The sequence below is a fragment of the Phocoena sinus genome, chromosome 5 (genome assembly GCF_008692025.1).
Source record: "Phocoena sinus isolate mPhoSin1 chromosome 5, mPhoSin1.pri, whole genome shotgun sequence".
Classification (NCBI taxonomy): domain Eukaryota; kingdom Metazoa; phylum Chordata; class Mammalia; order Artiodactyla; family Phocoenidae; genus Phocoena; species Phocoena sinus.
In genome coordinates, this window is record NC_045767.1 from 45,858,396 (window position 1) to 45,880,237 (window position 21,842).

The 21,842-nt window shown below is 34.0% G+C and overlaps 1 protein-coding gene across 12 annotated transcripts in view; it reads right to left on the reverse strand.

Annotated features, from left to right (window-relative positions):
• Positions 1-21,842, reverse strand: part of LCORL (ligand dependent nuclear receptor corepressor like) — a 162,481-nt gene that overhangs the window by 99,586 nt on the left and 41,053 nt on the right. For 8 of the 12 annotated variants that reach the window (XM_032631889.1, XM_032631890.1, XM_032631881.1 and 5 more), the window contains exons 2-4: positions 18,253-18,318; positions 6,417-6,496; positions 5,390-5,519 (exon numbers count right to left, since the gene is read on the reverse strand). In XM_032631889.1, the coding sequence (XP_032487780.1) occupies positions 5,390-5,519; positions 6,417-6,496; positions 18,253-18,318 (276 nt within the window). Of the gene's footprint in view, positions 1-3,877; positions 3,925-5,389; positions 5,520-6,416; positions 6,497-8,956; positions 9,428-13,452; positions 13,508-18,252; positions 18,319-21,842 lie in introns of those variants that run through there. The other 4 variants (XM_032631888.1, XM_032631892.1, XM_032631887.1 and 1 more) reach the window with 3 other exon arrangements.

Genomic DNA, 21,842 nt, shown 5'->3' on the forward strand with positions numbered 1-21,842 from the left:
GAAAAGAAAAGGGGAGTTGAGAAGTGAAGACAGTAAAAGTACAGAAAATAGTTATCTACTACCTGTCAGATGCTTGAGATATCTCAGCAGGCAAAAATACAAAAATCTAATTCTTCATAGTGCTTATATTCTAGTAAAGGGAATAAGACAATGAACAATAAAAATAAGTAAATTATATAATATGTTAGAAGGTGATTGTGCTACAAAAAGGAAGCACAATTTTTAGTTGTGAACTTTTGAGAAGGATATAAAACCACCACCTGTAACAGAGGAAAGGGACTAGGTGAGACTTAGAAAGTCAGAATAGGGTGTTTTACTTTAGTCAAGTTCAGCTGTTCCAGGGTAAGTGTGTAAGATATTGAGAATAGGGTTAAAACATAGATAAGGTTCTGACAAGCAAATATGACAAAGGAAAAGAGAAGCAAGGGAGTTAAAATTTTACAGAAAGATGATTACAGCGATTGAGCACAGTATCTAAACTGAGTAAGGAGAGACGTGAAGTCGTAAGACAGTAACAGTGAGAAGTGGTATGGTCAATAGATTGGGGGTTGCAAGGAGGTTAAAAAAAATACTGGGATGACTACTGAAATAAAATGGTAGTAGAAATAGGGATGGTTGAAATTATTTTTGTGAGGTGGCAAACGTCTAGGGATGATGATGGGAAAGGTGGTTGGAGTGGAATGGAGGAAAAGATCATTGGAAATGAAGAGGTCAAGTAACTGAGAGGCCAGAATGTAGAACGTTAACAGTTACATAGAACTTGAAGTCACCAAGAACTAAGATGGGAGGAAGAAAGTGAAAAGGCTGGTAGAGGTGTGCAACATGATAATATGGATGGAATATTTAGATATTCCAAACAAGCTCAGGGTTTGGAGTAAGGATGGCAAATAAATGATTGGAAAGCAGCTATAAAGATCTCAGAAGTTGCTTGTTAATTTTATCACCCCCATATTACATAAAGCAAGGAATTAAAAACATCCAGCAAGGGAAAGGTCTACAAAAGCATCTTTTATGAATATATAGGTTTCACTTAAAGCAGTAAAGTAAAGGGAACATTAAGAGAAAAGACTGAGGATATAGGGGATTGCTGATGAAAAACCACAAGTTCCAGAAAACACAGTGGAGAAAATTTGGGTGCTTGTAAAGGTGTAAATGACTGGGTCAAATTAGAGATTAAAAAAGACAAAAGGAGATAAGAATCCATGTGACGATGAATGAATGACCTGATAGTCGGCCTTTAATTCCTGCTACGAATGGTGTTGCAGGCAGAAAGGTGATTTTAACAGAAATGCTTAAAATCTTAAATACAGTTATAATTTTAAGTGTGTTCTTAGAATTTTATTCATATCCTCTACACGGCAAAATAAGAAAAATCTTTTCAAGGATACCTCTGGATTGTGGCTCATAATGGTATGTGGATTATTTTACGACACTAACATACAGTTCCCTAAGAGTTCTAAAAAGGCAGCCCACATATAAAGAAAAAGTCAATGTATGACCACGTGTTATCACAAAGGCACATTTGTATAAGAAATGCTCAGGGCCTGAATGAATCAGGTCAAATTTACATAGTCATTCTAGGATACCTGCATTTAGAGAAAAGCAATCTAAAAGATTAACACTCCTGTTTCTAAGAAGTCAAATGTTTTAGTATCAGTCATAATCCAATTAATTAATAAGCAGTATTAATATTTATTTCATGCAGTATTATAGAGCTTAAAAATTAAAAGTTTAAAAGGAAAAGGATCTGTGTTCAAAAGAGCCATGAAAAACTTTATATAAAACCTAGCTAACAATTAATTTAAGGGGGAAAGGTTGGTTAATAGCAGCTTTCAACTATATATCAAGGTCTTCGAAAAGAAAAGGCCAGAATAGTAGTTACATGAATGCTCAATGTGTGTGTGTGGGGGGGGTAAAAGATAAAGTAGGAAAAACATTATATTTTGATGAAGGAAGGCTTCATTTTGTTATATACACTTAGCAGTATGATTCATTCAGCTACAACGTGCATACTATCTGTCCAATTTAGTCAAGTAGCCTTCTTTAACTGAAAAATAAAAGATGAGATATCTTCCTGAATCATAAGCCAGTGATTTACACTGCTTCAGGTAATCAGAGAATGTGAAGCCAAAGTCAAAACAGTTTAGTTCATATCCTATGGGGACAGCTTCAGAAAAGGCATTTTATATCTATATGCCTATGTTTACCCACATTTCAAAACAAATAAACTGACTGATATTCAGGCTATACACAGTAATAAACTTAAGTACAAAGTAGGAAAAGATAAACAATACATACACGCTAAATAATTTTCTTCTTCAAATAAAACAAATAAGTACTAATACCACTGAATATGTAAAGAAACTGGAAGATATATGGACAGTTTATCTTAGTACTCATTTATTCATGCAAAAATATTTACTGAAGATCTAAGATGTGACAAGTACTATTCCAGATACCGAGGATTCTGCAATTAACAAAAGAGAAGTCCCTAGTATCATGGAGGTTTCATTCTACTCTAGCATTCTAGACAATTGTCTAGGTTAACCTCTAGAAGGAACTCAATTTTGAAACATTTCTAAAGTAAAGAATATACAAAATTAGTTAAAAGTTCATCTCTGCACTAAAATATCCACTCCCCTGACTGTACTTACTCAACCCTACAAGAGTATTTTTGACTGGCTTCTAATTATAAGGGATAGTCCAAACTGTATTTAGATTAAGTAATAAGTTTTCTCCAATTATTAAATACTATAAGGGAACTAATCACTAGAGCTGTTCATGTTCATATAAAGCAAAGATGGAATGCTCTGTATGTCTCATAGGTCCTCTCTAGCCTGCCTAACTCAATTAAAATAATCCTAATTCTAGGCTGCTAAGTAGTAGAGAACAGGAATGATTTTCTACTTAATACTTAGAATCTAAGTGTTCCTCACATAGAAAATCTTTGACCTTTTAAAATTCCTTCCAAGGATTCAAACGTTCACAACACAAAATTTCTCTGAGCTTCATTATCTCAGTCTGTTAAAGTGATAACAAGAGTACCTATCTCTTAACAGTGTTTTGGGATTAAATGAGGTAAGTCACAAAACGGACTTAGTGTTCAATCATAATTGATGACATCAACCATCTTAATTATCCTAAGTGTGAGTTCTCAGTAACAGCAGCTTACATCATCAACTTCCATAAAACTATAGTTAAGAAAGATAATAAACAAGCTACAATTGGTATATTAGAAGATTTCTCTATGTTTTGGCAAGATGATCACATGCTTATGCTCCTCAAACTAAGCAACAGATTTAAAGTATCAGTAATACTAATGTTATTAATATGCAGCATTCCTATAAATGACCGAGTTTGAGAAATTTTCAGGAATCAAATAAAAACTTCACTAACAAGATGCTTTATTAGTATTTTATTTGCTTCCGAATACTCGGAATTTCCTATCTTTAAAAACACATTTTTTGCCTTTTATTTCAAAGTAAACTTAAAAGAACTTACTAAATAAATAAACAAATACACAAACAAAGGAGTTAAAACCATTTAAAAGATACTGTTATTATCTTCTAGTCTCATCCTGGTCAGACCATATTGGAAATCTCGAAAATGATTTCATTCAAAGAAATTAAAAACAAACAACAGAAACAAAACCAAGTAAACAAGTAGAAAAGTCCTTATGTTTAATTAAATCTGGAAAGTGATGAGGGACTACAAATAAAGAAATTAACAAAGATAAAAATACTGAAGACCTGAAGTAAAGCAAAAATACTACTAATAAGAATCTTTCATTTAAAAACTCTGTGATCCTTCAAAGATCTTGAAGAAAACCAAAAAAATCCCCAAATGGAGAGGTCACTAAATATCCATGAACACTCACCCAACCATTGGTAGGAGACCTCTTGGAGACCCAGATGCTTGAATCAGCTGAAATAGTACCAAGTTTTTACTGATTACTCTTAACAGGGCAATGGAGCACAGGCTAACTCCATACTATCAAATACTAAAAGTCATTATTATTGATTAATTTATACCTACTACCATCACAAATTATTCAAAGGAGGAGGCGACTAAGTTCTAAGGTGAGTGAAACTTACTGCATGCATGTGTGTAGATGCATACATTTTCTCCAGCTCTCTTTGTGATGTAAGTCTGATAACATAATTCTTATAAATGTAAATATACAGACAGAATAAAATTTTCTAAGTTAATATAAAATTCTTAAAGAAATCATGTAAATAATTTTTATATTGGTTCATAAAGAAAATTTTAAGAAAACAATTTGTTTTTTAAAGATACTGCCAATTTCTCAATACTAAGTACTTTGGTAACACACAGGAAAAGATTTTCAGTCCCCTGCACTTAAAAAAAAATATAGTTCTTAACTTTAGGCCTTTTAATATACTAATGGCTCTTCTCATCAGAGGATTTTCATATTTCAACACATAAAAGAACTCGTAACAGTAAGACTAAACAAAAGCTTCCTTTCTCAAAGGTGAGGACTATATTCAACATTATAGATTAAAACCTGTAAGTCATCTGTTTAACAGAAAATATCTGATGTTACCTAATTCAAAAGAGGAGTAAAAGCACTATCAATACTTAGATGAAAATACAGTAACGTTTTCCCCAATCTCAGGAAGCTGGGAGGTACAGTGATCCTCCCACCACCACCCTTCATTCCCCCTGCACCATGACTTATTCCAAAGGTCTATGTGATAAAAATTAAGACACTTTACTACTGCGCAAATGGCCAAGAACAAAAAATGGAAGGGTCTATATTTCTGTATTTTTCTCAAGTAACTTAAGATATAAAAATAACTTCTGTCTGATACATGTGTATCAAGCAAGAAAACAAGTGAAAACAGTCCTCATTTGGATTTAATGTTTAGATAGACAGGAAGCAAAGAACAACACTGACATTGTAATGTCAAGTAAGCACATTCAAGCTATCAAAGAAACACTGAAATCTCAAGCCAGCAAATATACTACCAACCTGGCTGATAAATGATTTAACTGTTACATTTCTAAAAACAGCTTTGCAATATATTATATCTATCACTTATTGAACACAAAAGAACTTTTGAAGTCAGAAACAAAATAAGGAAGACCAGAAGCATATAAAATTTTCTTCTGCCTATAGTAGATTAAGAAAATAAAGTCAGGGAGAGATTTGAGAATAGAATGGTGAAAAGGAAAGCCTAATAGAAGACAGCTCTACAGTGATTGCAAATCCTAATGTCCTTAAAAATATGAAGAAAAACTAAGGACAAAGAAGGAAATAATCAAGAATGGAGGAGAGACTGACATATTAAAAACCTGTGTGAGAGAAAAATTCAAACATTTTAGATGTCTATTGCAAATTTTAAATGACAAAGTATATCAGTATTACCTTTCTTTCGAAAGAGTGCATTTAGGTAATTTTCTGCTTGGCATTCAATCTTTTCAGTGTTGGACTGGCCCTGAGATGATAGTTCCTCTGTTGGTGTCGACTGTGAAGAATCAAGAGATGGTATACAATCCTAAAATTAGAAGAAAACAACATAAAAAAATCACTTTTTATTTAAACATGGGACTCCATTTAAAATGGCAAAAAAATTCTCTGTTTATTTTTTTATATTTTAAATATGTCAAATTATATACAGAACATAAGACTTGAGAAAGGAGTCAGGAAAAAAGAAATTTATCTTTGATAGAGGGACAAACTAGCCTTATTCCTTAGCAAAACTATTGTCAAAAAGGGGGTGGGGGGCAGATAAAATATATTGTTAAATAAACTCACTATATAGCATGCCAGTAATGAGAGTTTTAAGAACAAAGCAGATATGTTTATCCACTAATCTGACCAAAATGGGTGCAAGTTCTCAAATTCCCATTTCTTCTCAGCCCTTTCCACAACAGTACATAAAGAATTAGGACTTCCCACCATGCAAGAAGATGCTGCTTGTCTAGTTTATGCCCCGTTTACAGTAGAAACTAATAATTAACCATTTCACAGGAGATAATTATGATATCCAAAAGACTTCATGAGAAAGTAAAAGGCTAAAACGTAGTACTACATTATCCTCCAACCACTGATTCCTAAGAAATCAGACTACAGGGTGGTCTCAGACCAAACTAGGCTCACCCGTGTCTACCCAAATACAAAACAGATCTGAACTGAACTTTATGAGTCAAAGAGCTTTAAGAAAGAAATGTGAAATGAGCAAAAAAGATGAGAATGTTGTTGGAATTTTTACCTGCAAGTTAAGCTAAATGTTAGACTTCTAACATGAGACTTTAAAATATTCTTCTCATTACCAAAATCAAGTATTTAAATTTCACTGTAAGTCACAAATTCTCAGAACAAATTAAGTTTAAAAAATTGTGTTACAATTGTGCAATTAGTTTAGACATAATTTCATAGCACTAAAACTTACACTGACTGCTTCTCTCTGTAGGTTACAAAATGAACATTTTTCATCCATAGACCAGTCAGTCAGCTCTTCTGGTTCACAGTCTTCAAAAGAGGGAAAAATATTGATTAAATACACTAACTTTATTAAAACAAATAAAATTACCACTCGCCATAGCAATGGCTCATATAAAAAAGCTACCTGCAATAGTAAGGGGAAAAGGCCCCCCCAAAATTAAACTGGTGACATCTACAAAGAAATACGGAGAGTAATTTTACACTATTATCAAACAAAGTAGCAAGAACAATGAGCTGGTTATAAATTAATTTTCCAACAATAGAATTTTAAGTATCATCTAGCCTTCTGAAAGATTCAATTCATCATTGTCTATTAATTTTTATTTTCACTATGAAAGAAGTCAGAACAAACAGGGAGATATGGGGATAAAGGAATAAATTTTGCACATCATGAAAGACAACATAAAACAGAGAAATGGAATAAAGCACCAGAAAAGCCTACAGATTTGAGAATATGGAATGCTATCCAAGAAAAAAGTAGAAATCCACTGCTAAGAAGTCAGATCAGATTTTCATTACATGCTAAAGGCTTTGTTGCAAGAGTGAGAGCAAAAAGCAAGTAAACAAGTTATATTATTCAATACCAAACATGGATTTTTTTCACAAGAATGTTCCTTATAATCCAACTGTTGTAATATATTAGTGAGTTCGTGGAAAACATTTTCTAATGAAGGAATTTTATGAAGATATAATAACATTGCCATCCTAACTGTACTTGGTATAGACAGTGATTTTTCAAATTTACTCCTTGCAATAGAAATTCCCTCCAATTTCTTTTCCCAAATAAATTCATACACAGAACCTCAAATACATAAACTATTATCATCTGAGGCAGCTACATTGGAACTAATTTGAAAAGCACTGGTATACCACAGTAATTTCTCTTATACTTTTGAAATACATAATGAAATTGAATACATGTTTTCTGCTAAACTACACAGGAAATAAACTCATCCTTCTGGAATGATAATGAATAAATACTACTTAGGTTTAGCCCGTGGGATACTCTTGCATTAATCCAGATATATAGGTCAGAATAGAAGATAATATAATTTGCTGGAATATAAAGAGTATAGTGATAGCTTCCTTTGATTTTGGCAGTGCTCCAGAAATATTCCTTTTATTTATTTAAGCTTGGAAAGAGGAGGGAATGGGAACATAAGATCCAGTATGGAGTAATGGAAAGATGATTGGATTTGAAGTCTCCAAAAATCTGGAATGGAACTTATTATTTGTAGCCTTGCCAAGCCACAAAGGTTTCGTTTTAATTTCCACATCTGTAAAATAAGGATCCCATCACCTAACTTATTTGTGATCAAATTTTAAAAATGTGAAAATACTTCATAAACTGCAAAACATCATGCAGAGGTGAATTATTAACGAGGTAGAGTCGCTAGTCATTATTTTTTAAATCCTGTACTATCACACATATATTTAATAAGGTTAGTTTGAAGAAGACAAATTTTAATTGAATATCTGCTTAAGAAAACTGATCACTTTTTGTAAACCACCTGACAAATGAAAAGGTTTACATAACCTATACAGTTAAAAACCCAGAACTGTAGTTATGCAGGTTCATAATTTTCTCTAACCTTTCACCCAGTCAGTACAACAGAAGCATAGATTCACACTCTTGAATATAGGACTGTGCAGTGTCTCTTACAGAGAGCGAGGCACAGCTTTCTGACCAATGAAATGAATATAGAAGAAGTGACAGTATACCATCCTAAGCAGAGGCTTTTAAAGGCATGGCAAATTTCCCCAATTCTCTTGAATTTCCACCAACCAACATCAGAAGAACTTGGCCCGTAAAGCCATTAATCCTTCAGTCTGGAACATGGAGTCATGAGGAGATGTTATCCCCATCCACAGCCTAGATTCCAGTGAATAAGGTCACCCATAAACATGAAACAGATTTTGGAGCTGTTTGTTATGTAGCATTGCTGTAGCAAAAACTTGACTCATATGCTAAGCATAACATAATTTTGATAGATCAAGGAAATCTTACTGCTTTTAAAAATTATGGCCTCATGAATAGGGACTATGAAAGGAATCCAGCATTGGGATTTTTGAAAAATAGCTAGTAGGTCTGGAAAAGGTATTTCTGAAAAATCATTGAAAGGTTTCATAAAGTTTCAGTGATAAATATACTGACTCAAGGGACAACAACTTTGGGTTAATTAAGACAATTACCAGTTGTAAAATAAAATTGGGCATGCTGAGATTATCCTCATTTATTTTAGTTATTTTAGGTGAAGTTCTTCAAGGAAATTCAATTAAAATAAATACATACATAGTTAAACAAATGGCATTGAATAATCAATGATTACATAAATGCCATTAAATGCTACTGGGTTCAGAAATCTATGAATTTACTTAAAAATATTTAGTAATTACTCTGTATATAGCAACTTTTAATTTTCAGTCCAAATAAATGATGATGGTATACTTTTTTTATATATAGGAAAAGCGATTTTGAAAAATCACCTGGAGGCCAGACTTCTCCCTCTGTCCAGGTTGTCCTTTCAGGTCATAAAAATTAAATAAGCACTACAACAAAACACATTCATTTTATCTCTCAAACAAAATTTGACAATGATTCAGATATTCATCTCTAAAATAAGTTGTCTCTCATTTTGAAACTTTAATACATGAAGGTATAAGCTCAAAAAGGGTCAAAATATGTACCTTATACAACTAACCTTATTAATAAAAGGCAATGTCATATATGAAACTGATAGTAAATGAATGATAAAAATCAACCTTTCCACCATATATACATATTCTTGTGGCCAAAGTCTGGCTCCAATCATTCACCTGATTTATCTGGGAAAGATAACAGTCTTTGAAATTAGACAGCCTTGTAGTGAACCACGTCTTTCCACATACTACTGATAGACGTAGCCTTGGACTAGTCACTTTCTCTGAGCTTCAATTTCCTCACTGTACAATGAGGATAATAATAATTCCATCTTAAGGCTGTAGTAAAAATTAAGAACATACGCAAAACACAGAAGTCCAGTAGATGTTACTTTCATTTTCTTTTAACTAATCACACTTCTTTTTAATGTTTTTATTCTCTTCAGTACCCTCAAGCCACAGAAAATAAATTTGGAGTTCCTAAAGATAAAGTTCAATGAAAAGTGAAAAAGGAGAATGCTGAAACTAGATTTTTCATTAAGGTCATGAAAACTGATTATAACTTTGTTAAAAGATACATAACAGTAGGGAATATAATTAAAAAATAATTTTTCATTATGAAACTACATATTAACTATATTGAAAGTACAAAGGAGAAAAGAAAAACTATTCATAATCCCATCATCCAGAGATAACGATTAATAGTTTGCAATATATCCTTCCAGTTTATATTCTATACCTTTTAAAAAATTAGGATCAGCTGATTTTTTAAAGATCAATAAAATGATAAACCTCTAGCCTGGCTAACCAGGAAAAAAAGAGAAAATATCAGAAATGAAAGATGGGCCATCACTACTGATCCTATGAACATTAAAAGAGTAACAAAAGAATATTATGGACAACATTAGTTTCCCACAGATTTGGATAAAATGGACAAATTTCTTGAAAGACACAATCTACCAAATCTCACACACAAAAAAAATATGTAACCTCAACAGGCATTTATCAAAGAAATCAAATCAATAATTAATAGCCTTCCAAAACAGAAAGCACCAGCCCAAATGGCTTCTCTATAATCTGTTCCAGAATACAGAAGCAGAGGAAATATTTCCTAACTCATTCTTGACGCCAAAACCTGTCTGAACAGACACCTCACCCAAGACAATATGCAGATAGTAAACAGGCATATGAAAAGGTGCTCAATATTACATGCCATCAGAGAAATGCAAATTACGACAAGATACCGCTACACACCTATTAAAATGGTTAAAGTCCAAAACACTGACAACATGAAATGCTGGTGAGGATGTAGAGCAAAAGGAACCTAAATTCACTGCTGGTGGGAACATAAAATAGTACAGTCACTCTTGAAGATAGTCTGCTTCTTACAAAGCTAAACAGTCTCTCCTTTCCAAAGGATCCAGCAATGGTGCTCCTACGTATTTAACCAAATGAGTTGAAAATGTATTTTCACACGAAAACTTGCACACATATGTTTATAGCAGGTTTATTCATAATTGCCAAACCTAGGAAGTGACCAGGTCTTTCAAATAGGTGAACAAACTGTAGTCCAACCGTATAAGGCAGTTTTATTGTTTTATTACACTTTGCTTTACTGCACTTTGCAGATATTGCATTTTTTTACAAATTGAAGGTTTGTGGCAACACTGTGCTGAGCAAGTCTATCAATGCCATTTTTCCAACAGCGTTTATTCACTTTGTGTCTCTGTGTCACACATTTTGGTAATTCTCACAACATTTCAAACTTTTTCATTATTATATTTACTATGGTGATCTGTGATCAGTGATCTTTGACATTACTATTATAACTGCTTTGGGGTCCAAGAACTGTGCCGATATAAGTTGTCAAACTTAATGTTCTATGTGTGTTCTTTTTTTTATTGAAGTAGAGTTGATTTACAATGTTGTGTCAATTTCTGTTGTACAGCAAAGTGGTTCAGTTATACATATTTATATTCTTTTTAAGATTCTTTTCCATTATGGTTTATCACAAGATACTGAATATAGTTCCCTGGGCTATACAATAGGACCTTGCTGTTTATCCATTCTATATATAGTGGTTTGCATCTGCTAACCCCAAACTCCCAATCCCTCCCTCCCCCACCCACTCCCTCTTGGCAACCACAAGTCTGTTCCCTATGTCTGTGAGTCTGTTTCTATTTCATAGATAAGTTCATTTGTGTCATATTTTAGATTCCACATATAAGTGATATCATATGGTATTTGCCTTTCCCTTTCTGACTTCACTTAGTATGATAATCTCTGAGTCCATCCATGTTGCTGCAAATAGTATTATTTCATTCTTTTTTATGGTTGAGTAATATTCCATTGTGTATATATACCACATCTTCTTTATCCATTCATCTGTCAATGGACATTTAGGTTGCTTCCATGTCTTGGCTATTGTGAATAGTGCTGGTATGGACATAGGGATGCATGTGCCTTTTTGAATTATAGCTTTGTCTGGATGTATGCCGAGGAGTAGGACTGCAGAATCATATGGCAACTCTACTTTTAGTTTTTAGAGGAACCTCTATACTGTTTTCCACAGTGGCTGCACCAACTTACATTCCCAGCAACAGTGTAGGAAGGTTCCCCCTTTTCTCCACACCCTCTCCAGCCATTTGTTAACTGTAGACTTTTAAAGAAAAAAGTCTGACTGGTCTGAGGTGGTACATAATTATAGTTTTGATTTGTATTTCTCTAATAATTAGTGATGCTGAGCATCTTATCATGTGCCTGTTGGCCAACAGTATGTCTTCTTTGGAGAAATATCTATTTAGGTGTTCTACCCAGTTTTCAACTGGGTTTTTTGTTGTTGTTGTTGAGTTATATGTTTGTGTATTGTGGGAATTAAGCCCTGTCGGTCATATCATTTGCGAATATTTTCTCCCTGTCTAAGTCGTCTTTTCATTTTGCTTATGGTTCCCTTTGCTGTACAAAAGCTTTTAAGTTTGATTAGGTCTCATTTGCTTATTTTTGCTTTTATTCCTATCGCCTTGGGAGACTGACCTAAGAAAACACTGGTAGGATTTAAGTCAGAGAATGTTTTGCCTATGTTCTCTTCTAGGAATTTTATGGTGTCATTTAAGTATTTAAGCCATTTTGAGTTATTTTTGTGTATGGTGTGAGGACGTGTTCTAACTTCATTAATTTGCATGCGGCTGTCTAACGTTCCCAGTACCACTTGCTGACGAGACAGTCTTTTTTCCATTGTATATTCTTTGTGTGTGTGTTCTGACTGCTCCACCAACTGGCCTGTCCCCAACATCTCTCCCTCTTGCTGGGCCTCCCTATTCCCTGAAACACAACAATATTGAAATTAGGCCAATTAATAACCCTACAATGGCCTCTAAGAGTTCAAGTGAAAGGAGTAGCAGCAAGTCTCTCGCTTTAAATCAAAAGCTAGAAATGATTAAGCTTAGTGAGGAAAGCATATCAAAAGCTGAGACAGGCTGAAAGCTAGGCCACTTGTGCCAAACAGTCAAGCTGTGAATGCAAAGGAAAAATTCTTAAAGGAAATTAAAAGTGAACACATGAATGATAAGAAAGTTTTAGTGGTCTGGATAGCCAGCCACAACATTCCCTTAAGCCACAGCCTAATCCAGAGCAAGGCCCTAATTCTCTTCATTGAAAACTGAGAGAGATGAAGAAGCTGCAGGAGAAAAGTTTGGAGCTAGCAGAGATTGGTTCATGACGTTTAAGATGGGAACCCATCTCCATAACATAAAAGTGCAAGGTAAAGCAACAGTGCTGATGTAGAAGCTGCAGCAAGTTATCCAGAAGATCTACCTAAGATAATCAATGAAGATGGCCACACTAAACAACAGATTTAAAATTCAGACAAATCGGTCGCATATTGGAAGAAGATGTCATCTGGGACTTTCATAGCTAAAGAGGAGAAGTCAATGACTGGCTTCAGAGCTTCAAAGGACAGACTGACTCTCTTGTTAGGGGCTACTGCAGCTGACAACTTGAAGTTGAAGCCAATGCTCATTTACCATTCCAAAAGTCCTCATTTACCACATTACCTGTGCTCTATAAATGGGACAACAAAGCCTGGATGACAGCACATATGTTGACAACATGGTTTACTGAATATTTTAAGCTCACTGTTGAGACCTACTGCTCAGAAAAAAAAATTCCTTTCAAAATGTGAATGTGACTGCTTGTTGATAATGCACCTGATCACCTAAGAGCTCTGATGGAGATGTGCAACAAGATTCATGTTGTTTTCATGCCTGCCAACACAATATCCACTCTGCAGCCCACTGACCAGGAATCATTAAGAAAAACATTTCATAAGGTTATAGTTGCCATACATAGTGATTCCTCTGATGGATCTGGGCAAAGTAAACTGAAAACCTTCTGGAAAGGATTCACCATTCTAGATGCCATGAAGAACATCCATGATTCATGGGAAGAGGTCAAAATACCAACATTAACAGGAGTTTTGAAGCAGCTGATTCCAACCCTCATGGATGACTTTGAAGGGCTCCGGACTTCAGTGGAGGAGGTAACTGCAGATGTGATGGAAATAGCAAGAGAACTGGAATTAGAAGTGGAGCCTGAAAATGTGACTGAATCATTACAAACTCATGATAAAACTTCAAAGGATGAGGAGTTGCTTCTTATGGATGAGCAAAGAAAGTGGTTTCCTGAGATGGAATCTACTCCTGGTAAGATGCTGGGAAGATTGTTGAAATGACAACAAAGGATTTAGAATATCACATAAAATTAGTTGATAAAACAATGGCAGGTTTTGAGAGGACTGACTCCAATTGTGAAAGAAGTTCTACTGTGGGTAATATGCTACCAAATAGCACTGAATGCTACAAATTGTTTGTGAAAGGACGAGTCAATCAGTGTGGCAGACTTCATTGTTGTCTTATTTTAAGAAATCACCACAGCCATCCTAACCTTCAGCAACCAACACCCTGATGAGTCAGCAGCCATAAACATCAATGCAAGACCCTCCACCAGCAAAACAATTACAACTTGCCAAAGGCTCAAGTGATGGTTAGCATTTTTTAGCAATAAAGTCTTTTTAAACTAAGGTACATACATTGTTTTTTAGCATAATGCTATTATTTATTACACACTTAATAGACTACGGTAGAGTGTAAACATAACTGTAGAAACAAAAAAATTTATATGCACTGGGAAACCAAAAATTCATGTGACTCACTCTATTGCGTTATTCTCTTTATTGCAGTGGTCTGGAACTGAACCTGCAATACCTCTGAGGTATGCCTGTACACTTGGATAAGTCTCTGTACACATTGAGGAAAGCTAATATAACTTATATAACTAACTATAAAATAGTATTAGATTCTCTGGTTTTAATATAAATAAGCATCAATTCATATTAGAAAGCTACCCATTTTTTAGTTAATACTAGGGTATGGGTTCCTAGTAGGAAGAGATACTACCTATTCATTTTTCTTTCCTCATTGCTCATCACAGTTCCTAACACAAAATAAGCATTCAAAATATGTCATCCAATAAATCTTATTAAAAAGTAGTTTTGTTTGCTCCATCATCATAGTGTTAACAGTTGGGGAAAAAAAGGATATTAACCCAAAAATATTAAATGTTGGTCAGTGGTATAAGTCAGGGATTAGCAAACCTTTACTATAATATAAACAGCCAGAGAGCAAATATTTTAGGTTTTGCAGGATATATGGTCTCTGTCACAACCATTCAACTCTACTGTTGAAGGACAAAAGTAGCCATAGACAATATGTCAACAAATAAGAGGGGCTGTTTCCAATAAAACTGTACTAATCGGGCATTAAATATGGACTTCATATAGTTTTCACAAGCCACAAAATATTAAATCTTCTTTTGATTTTTTTCAACTATTTAAAAACATAAAAACCATTCTTAGTTCATAGGCCATTCAAAAACAGTCAGTGAGCTGGATTTGGCCACAATGCGATCGCTTGCATACCTCTGATATAATTTCTCTTTGAAATGTGGACAGAGCTAGGGAAAAACCAATAAGGGTCTATCAGCCACTTTACGCCTGCCTACTGTACTCTTTGCATATTTTGTAAATATCCATAGTCAGGGCAAGTAAATCAGACAATCCTACAAATGAAAGAAACTGGTTCCCCAATAAGACATGAGAAAGGATTGACTAAAGCAGAAAACAAGAGTGAATTTCTGCTTAAAAGTCATGTGATAGCAGGAAAAGTGAATTCTGGGTTGGTAGAAGAGAGGCATAGAGTATGGGGAACTTTTCAAGGAGTACATAAAAATTGATGACATTCAAAGTTTCTTTGGAGACTTTACTCCAAAAAGAAATAATAGTTATGTTTTCCTCAAAAGGACAAAAAGTCCTAAGAACAGATCAAAGAAGACAGAAAGCTTTTGTTTCCAACAAATTAAAAATTAGCAACACTCAAAAGCTTTCAAAACCATTCAATCTGGAGGTGACTCTGAATAGATTTCAAGAATTAAAATATAAACTTCTCAAAACACTAATACAGATGATAAAAAGCCTTAAAATTAAAAATACACTGTATGCCAAAGTTGACTTTCAAAGTAGCACTATGAAGTTTAGAGTACATTTTTCCACAGAAACAGCAGCAGATTGGCAATGCAGTATTTTAACTTAAATGTATTATAAAATAAAAATACTATGCATTTAATTTTATAATAAAAATAATTTAGAGTAATATACAAGGATCCCTTGGCTAGCCAATTCATCTAGTTCCTGAGTTTTGGAAAGTGAGTAACAAGGGTTCAGATTTCCAATGATTTATCTAAAAACATACACTCACCTATGTGATTCTTGCATACAGATTTGTATAATGAGAAATATCTACACTTGGTAGTCCTAACATCTAAATATTAAACCATTTTAAACAGTGATAACAAAGAAAGCACACTTATTTAAGAAGAGGATAAGAAAAAAGCTGGAGATGTCTATAATGGATAGCTTCTACATGCCTTTTCAAAGGCTCTACACTTTGATAGCTCTGTTGTAACCTTCCTTCAAAATGTATGGCTGTCTTTATCTTTGCACAGATACAGATTTATTACTACAATTAATATTATCCCTCTTAAGCCTGAAACTTTGATTAGAAACCTTTTTTTTTAATTCAAAAGAGCAAAGAAAAGGAGGAAGAATTTACCTAAGAAACCTGGAGAAAAGTTAGAACGTCTGGGGTGGAAAAGGGCAACATCAGTATGTGCCTATGTGTGAGAAGAAGATCGAGTTCCAAAGCTTAGCTAATTTTGTAAATCCTCCCACCAAAAAAAGCACAGAAGAGGATATAAGGTACAAGATCTATCAGAATTAAAAGAATAAATGGAATGAGGTATAAGCAACAGGGTATTAAATTAATTAAATTAATTACCATAGATCTACAATGTAATACTGTGCTGTCATTAAGAATGATGATCCAGAACTTTATATACCCAAATGATACACTAGTGAACAAAATCAGTAGGCACAAAAAACTATATACACTGTATATACAGTATGTACTACTTTAATAAAAGAATAAATACATCTAAACATATATTTTAAATTTATATAAAAATGGTGAAGGTTATCTGTGGGTCATGGAACTAGGAGTAATTTTTTTCTTTCTGATTTATTTGTATTCTCTAATTTCCAAAAATGAACATGTGTTACTTGTATGCTAAGGAAATACTAGTCTAAATATAAAATACAAGAATTTATTTCATTAGCACATTCTGCCCTTTATGTAATAAACTAATTTCCGAAGACATAAATATATACACACATAACTATATAAATAAATAAATGACAGTGAGGGAAGCAAGACGCTTAGAGTTACAAGTTGCAACTTGGGTTATCAGAAGGCAATTAAGTATAATGCTGACTTCTGATCTGAATGAGGACAGCAGGTTTAAAAAGAAAGGTTGAAGAAATATCAAGCACAGGTTAAATTCTTGTTTCTTCGGATTTTTCCTTTCTTCATTTACATGCTCAGAAAAATAGGTGAAACTACAATTAGTAGTGTTTATAAATATATCAGGTAAAAATATTTATTGCAGTGTTAAACTATGATAAAACGAGAAATGAGTACAGTTAAGAAATAAAAGAGAAAGCTCTTAGTCATAAGAATGATAATACACTAGAATAAGGCACGTTTTGGAGTCTCCATCCTAAAAGTCATGTTCTGCATGGATATCATTCATCTGACTGAACGTGGGTGGTTGGCACAAATGATCTTTCATAGATACCAGCTCTATGGTTCATAACTCAATTATCCTGCTCAACATTAATTAAAAAAAAAAGAATAAGTAGAAAACTTTTGATTGCCTCAACTCAAAAGATATATTTATACAAGATACCTTGGGTCTTTGTAGAATGGAAAGTACCAGAGAAGAAAAGAAGCTAAAAGAGTTATTAGCATATAAAACTGAACAGGTACGAGATTCAGAAATAATTGTACCAAAATCAAAGTAGAAAATCTATACTAGCACTGCCCATTTTGTGAATGAGTTGTACTATACAATTTCAAATGTCTACAAAAATGTTCTCTCCTAGCGCTCTACATTTCCAAGCAAGTAATAAAAAAACTAAACTATATTATAGCAATTATAGCATAGATCAAAATCTTCCACCAGGATTTATGCTAGAGTGTTTGGAAAAGGAGGCTATAAGAAATAACAAATAGTATTAAAACTCTGAACGCACATAGCGGCATATCTCAGAATGACAATCTGAGTTCCAGGCTGCCTATATCATAAGCAACAGGAGATATTTATTTAACTGAACCTTTTTAAGTCCTCTTTAAGAATAAGTCAGGGCACATAATGTTTAAAATAACAAAAATTAAATTTTACCATTAAGCCAAAAACAAGCTTTGTTTTCTACTTTGATCAATGTACTAAAAGTTTTTTGAAGATTATATAATAATGTAATAATAGAAATTTTGTTTTAAATTTTGTAATTATCATTATTACATTATGTAATAGAAATAATATTTAGATCATTTTATTTACTTATTTAAAAATATTTTCTCATTAAATGAGATCACAAATTCATTTTAATACAAAGTTAGTATAGAACAACCATTTTTCATTTGTAAAATGGACAGAAGATTAAAATTTTTAAATAAAATTTAAAGAAACATTACCTTCAAATAAACTGAGGTCTCTTCGTAGCCGTGGTCCATAAAGCCCTTCTAAAATACTCTCAAAACCTGTGTTATTAAAGACAGAAAAGTATATTAACTACTAAAAAAGCTTAATTTTACAAAATTCTATATGAATCAGATAATTATAAATTTAACATACTATGAGGTGTCATTTTTTCCTTTAGATGAATTAAGTTGAACTAGGCAATATATACAACACAGCAAGAAGTCACACGATGACTACCAGGAATTACATGATTGTAAAAAAAATGTAAAATTCAAATGTAAATATTCACTTCTAAAACAAGTAAACACCTTTGTCATTTAGAAATAGTCCCAGGTTAAAATAACGAGCAGATTTGGTTTTTTGTTTTGTTTTGTTTTGCTTTTTTTGCAGTACGCGGGCCTCTCACTGTTGTGGCCTCTCCCATTGTGGAGCACAAGCTCTGGATGCGCAGGCTCAGTGGCCATGGCTCATGGGCTTAGCCGCTCCGCGGCATGTGGGATCTTCCCAGACCGGGGCATGAACCCGTGTCCCCTGCATCGGCAGGCAGACTCTCAACCACTGCGCCACCAGGGAAGCCCAGCAGATTTGTTTTGCAATGATTTGTAGAGATGAAAAGAATAATTAGAAGAGACGTGTATTACAATCCTGTTTATACTGGTTACAAAAAATGTTAACTTTAAAAAAAGTAGCATCTTTAACCTCAATTTTAAAAACGAGTAAATAAGTGTCAATGGGGAGAAATTTTTGCTGTGAAAAGTATGATACATAAAATTTAAACCTACTTGTAAAAATTAAAACACAACAATTTTGCCTTGTTTTAAGGAAAAAAAATACTGAAAATCTTATTAAGTTAACAAAACTCTAGTTCATGAACTCAAGAGTATTCTACTTTGTGGATAAACTAATATTAAGATTTTACAATTTTCTTTTTGAAGTTTGCATCATATTCAGTATTAAGCAGGTTACTGATAAACTACAAGGCATCCTGGAAAATGACCAGGATGGCAAAATAAATGGAAAACCAAGAAAAGGAACTAATTTAGGGATGCTTAAATTATGAGGGAAAAATACGAAAGGAAGCATGATAGACCTGAAAAATTAAAGACAGATTTTCTCAGTAGTATTTCTAAACTGTAAAACACAAGAAATACTTCTGTAGAAATGTTTTATAAATCATAAACTGCTTTTCAAAACGTTTAAAAACCTCTACACTCAAGATGCATGTTAAAATCAATGGTGTGGGCTTCCCTGGTGGCGCAGTGGTTGAGAGTCCGCCTGCCGATGCAGGGGACGCGGGTTCGTGCCCCGGTCCGGGAAGATCCCACATGCCGCGGAGCGGCTGGGCCCATGAGCCATGGCCGCTGAGGCTGTGCGTCCGGAGCCTGTGCTCCGCAACGGGAGAGGCCACAACAGTGAGAGGCCCACATACCACAAAAAAAAAAAAAAAAAAATCAATGGTGTGTCAGTCGAAAAGTGACTTTTTTTATTTAGTAGAACATGAAGAAATGATGCATCTTACAACTGATGATGTCCTAAATTTGACAAAGTAAAGGTAGCTCTCATGGTACTTGGTAAATATGTACTTAAAAAAATCTCTGTGAAATGATTCAGTACTAGTTCCCATGAGTGGAAATTTCAGGCAGAAAAGTGAATGAACTCCCACCAGAGGATGCTTTCAAGAATGCTACAGAAAAGACTTACTATTAGATAAAGACTCAGACTGAACAAGCCCCAAATCTCTATTACCAAGATATTCTATTTTGATGTGATCAATTTACTCCAAAAATAATATTGCAAACAACTATTTTAGGATGTTATTCTGTGGTATTTTGGACAAAATGTATAGCGCCCCCCACCCCGGGGTAAGCATACTGAATTTAAACAGTGTATATTTCCTAGATTTAAGCCTGAAAAGAAAGCAAACAGGGACTTACATTTTTCTACTGGGTTCCTCAACTGTTCACTAGATAAGACCAAGGTCTTACATACAGCCTGTTAAGATTTATTCATATTGCATAGTGTTGGTGCTATTGTAAATGATATCCTTAGTTAAAAGTTTTATTTCTTGTAGGCTTATAGAAACACAATTGATGTTTGTATATTGACTTTGTTATCTAACAACATCGCTAAACTTTGTAATTATAATTTATCTGGAAATGTTCTACATATACAAATGTATCATCTATAGATAATGGTAGTTTTGTTCCTTTCTAATCCTTATTGCTTTCTTTTTTCTTGCTCTTGCCTTATTGGCTTAGCTAGGGGACCTCAATTATGATGTTGAAAATTGGTGGTCAGAGTGAGCATCCTTGACACATCCAATCTAAATGGGAACACATTCCAAGTTTCATCATTAAATATGTTTGCTGACCCCATCCAAAAATGGGCAGAAGACCTAAATAGACATTTCTCCAAAGAAGATATACAGAATGCCAACAAACACATGAAAGAATGCTCAACATCATTAATCATTAGAGAAATGCAAATCAAAACTACAATGAGATATCATCTCACACCAGTCAGAATGGCCATCATCAAAAAATCAAGAAACAATAAATGCTGGAGAGGGTGTGGAGAAAAGGGGACACTCTTGCACTGCTGGTGGGAATGTGAATTGGTTCAGCCACTGTGGAGAACAGTATGGAGGTTCCTTAAAAAACTACAAATAGAATTACCATATGACCCAGCAATCCCACTACTTGGCATATACCCTGAGAAAACCAAAATTCAAAGAGAGTCATGTACCAAAATGTTCATTGCAGCTCTATTTACAATAGCCAGGACATGGAAACAACCTAAGCGCCCATCATTGGATGAATGGATAAAGAAGATGTGGCACATATACACAATGGAATATTACTCAGCCTTAAAAAGAAATGAAATTGAGCTATTTGTAATGAGATGGATAGACCTAGAATCTGTCATACAGAGTGAAGTAAGTCAGAAAGAAAAAGACAAATACCGTATGCTAACACATATATATGGAATTTAAGGGAAAAAAATGTCATGAAGAACCTAGGGGTAAGATAGGAATAAAGACGCAGACCTACTGGAGAACGGACTTAAGGATATGGGGAGGGGGAAGGGTGAGTTTTGACAGGGCGAGAGAGAGTCATGGACATATACACACTAACAAACGTAGTAAGGTAGATAGCTGGGGGGAAGCAGCCGCAAGGCACAGGGATATTAGCTCGGTGCTTTGTGACAGCCTGGAAGGGTGGGATGGGGAGAGTGGGAGGGAGGGAGACGCAAGAGGGAAGACATATGGGAACATATGTATATGTATAGCTGATTCACTTTGTTGTAAAGCAGAAACTAACACACCATTGTAAAGCAATTATACCCCAATAAAGATGTTTTAAAAAAAAAAAAAAATATGTTTGCTGTATTCTTTAAGAGAAATACTGTTTATCACATTAAGGAAGTTCATTCTATGTCTAGCTTGCTAGGGGTGTTTCCCTGCCATGCAAAGATATTGAATTTTACCAAATCAATCAGTTTATTTATATTTGATTTACAATATTGCATTTCAGGTGTACAACACAGTAATTCAATATTTTTATAGACTATACTCCATACAAAG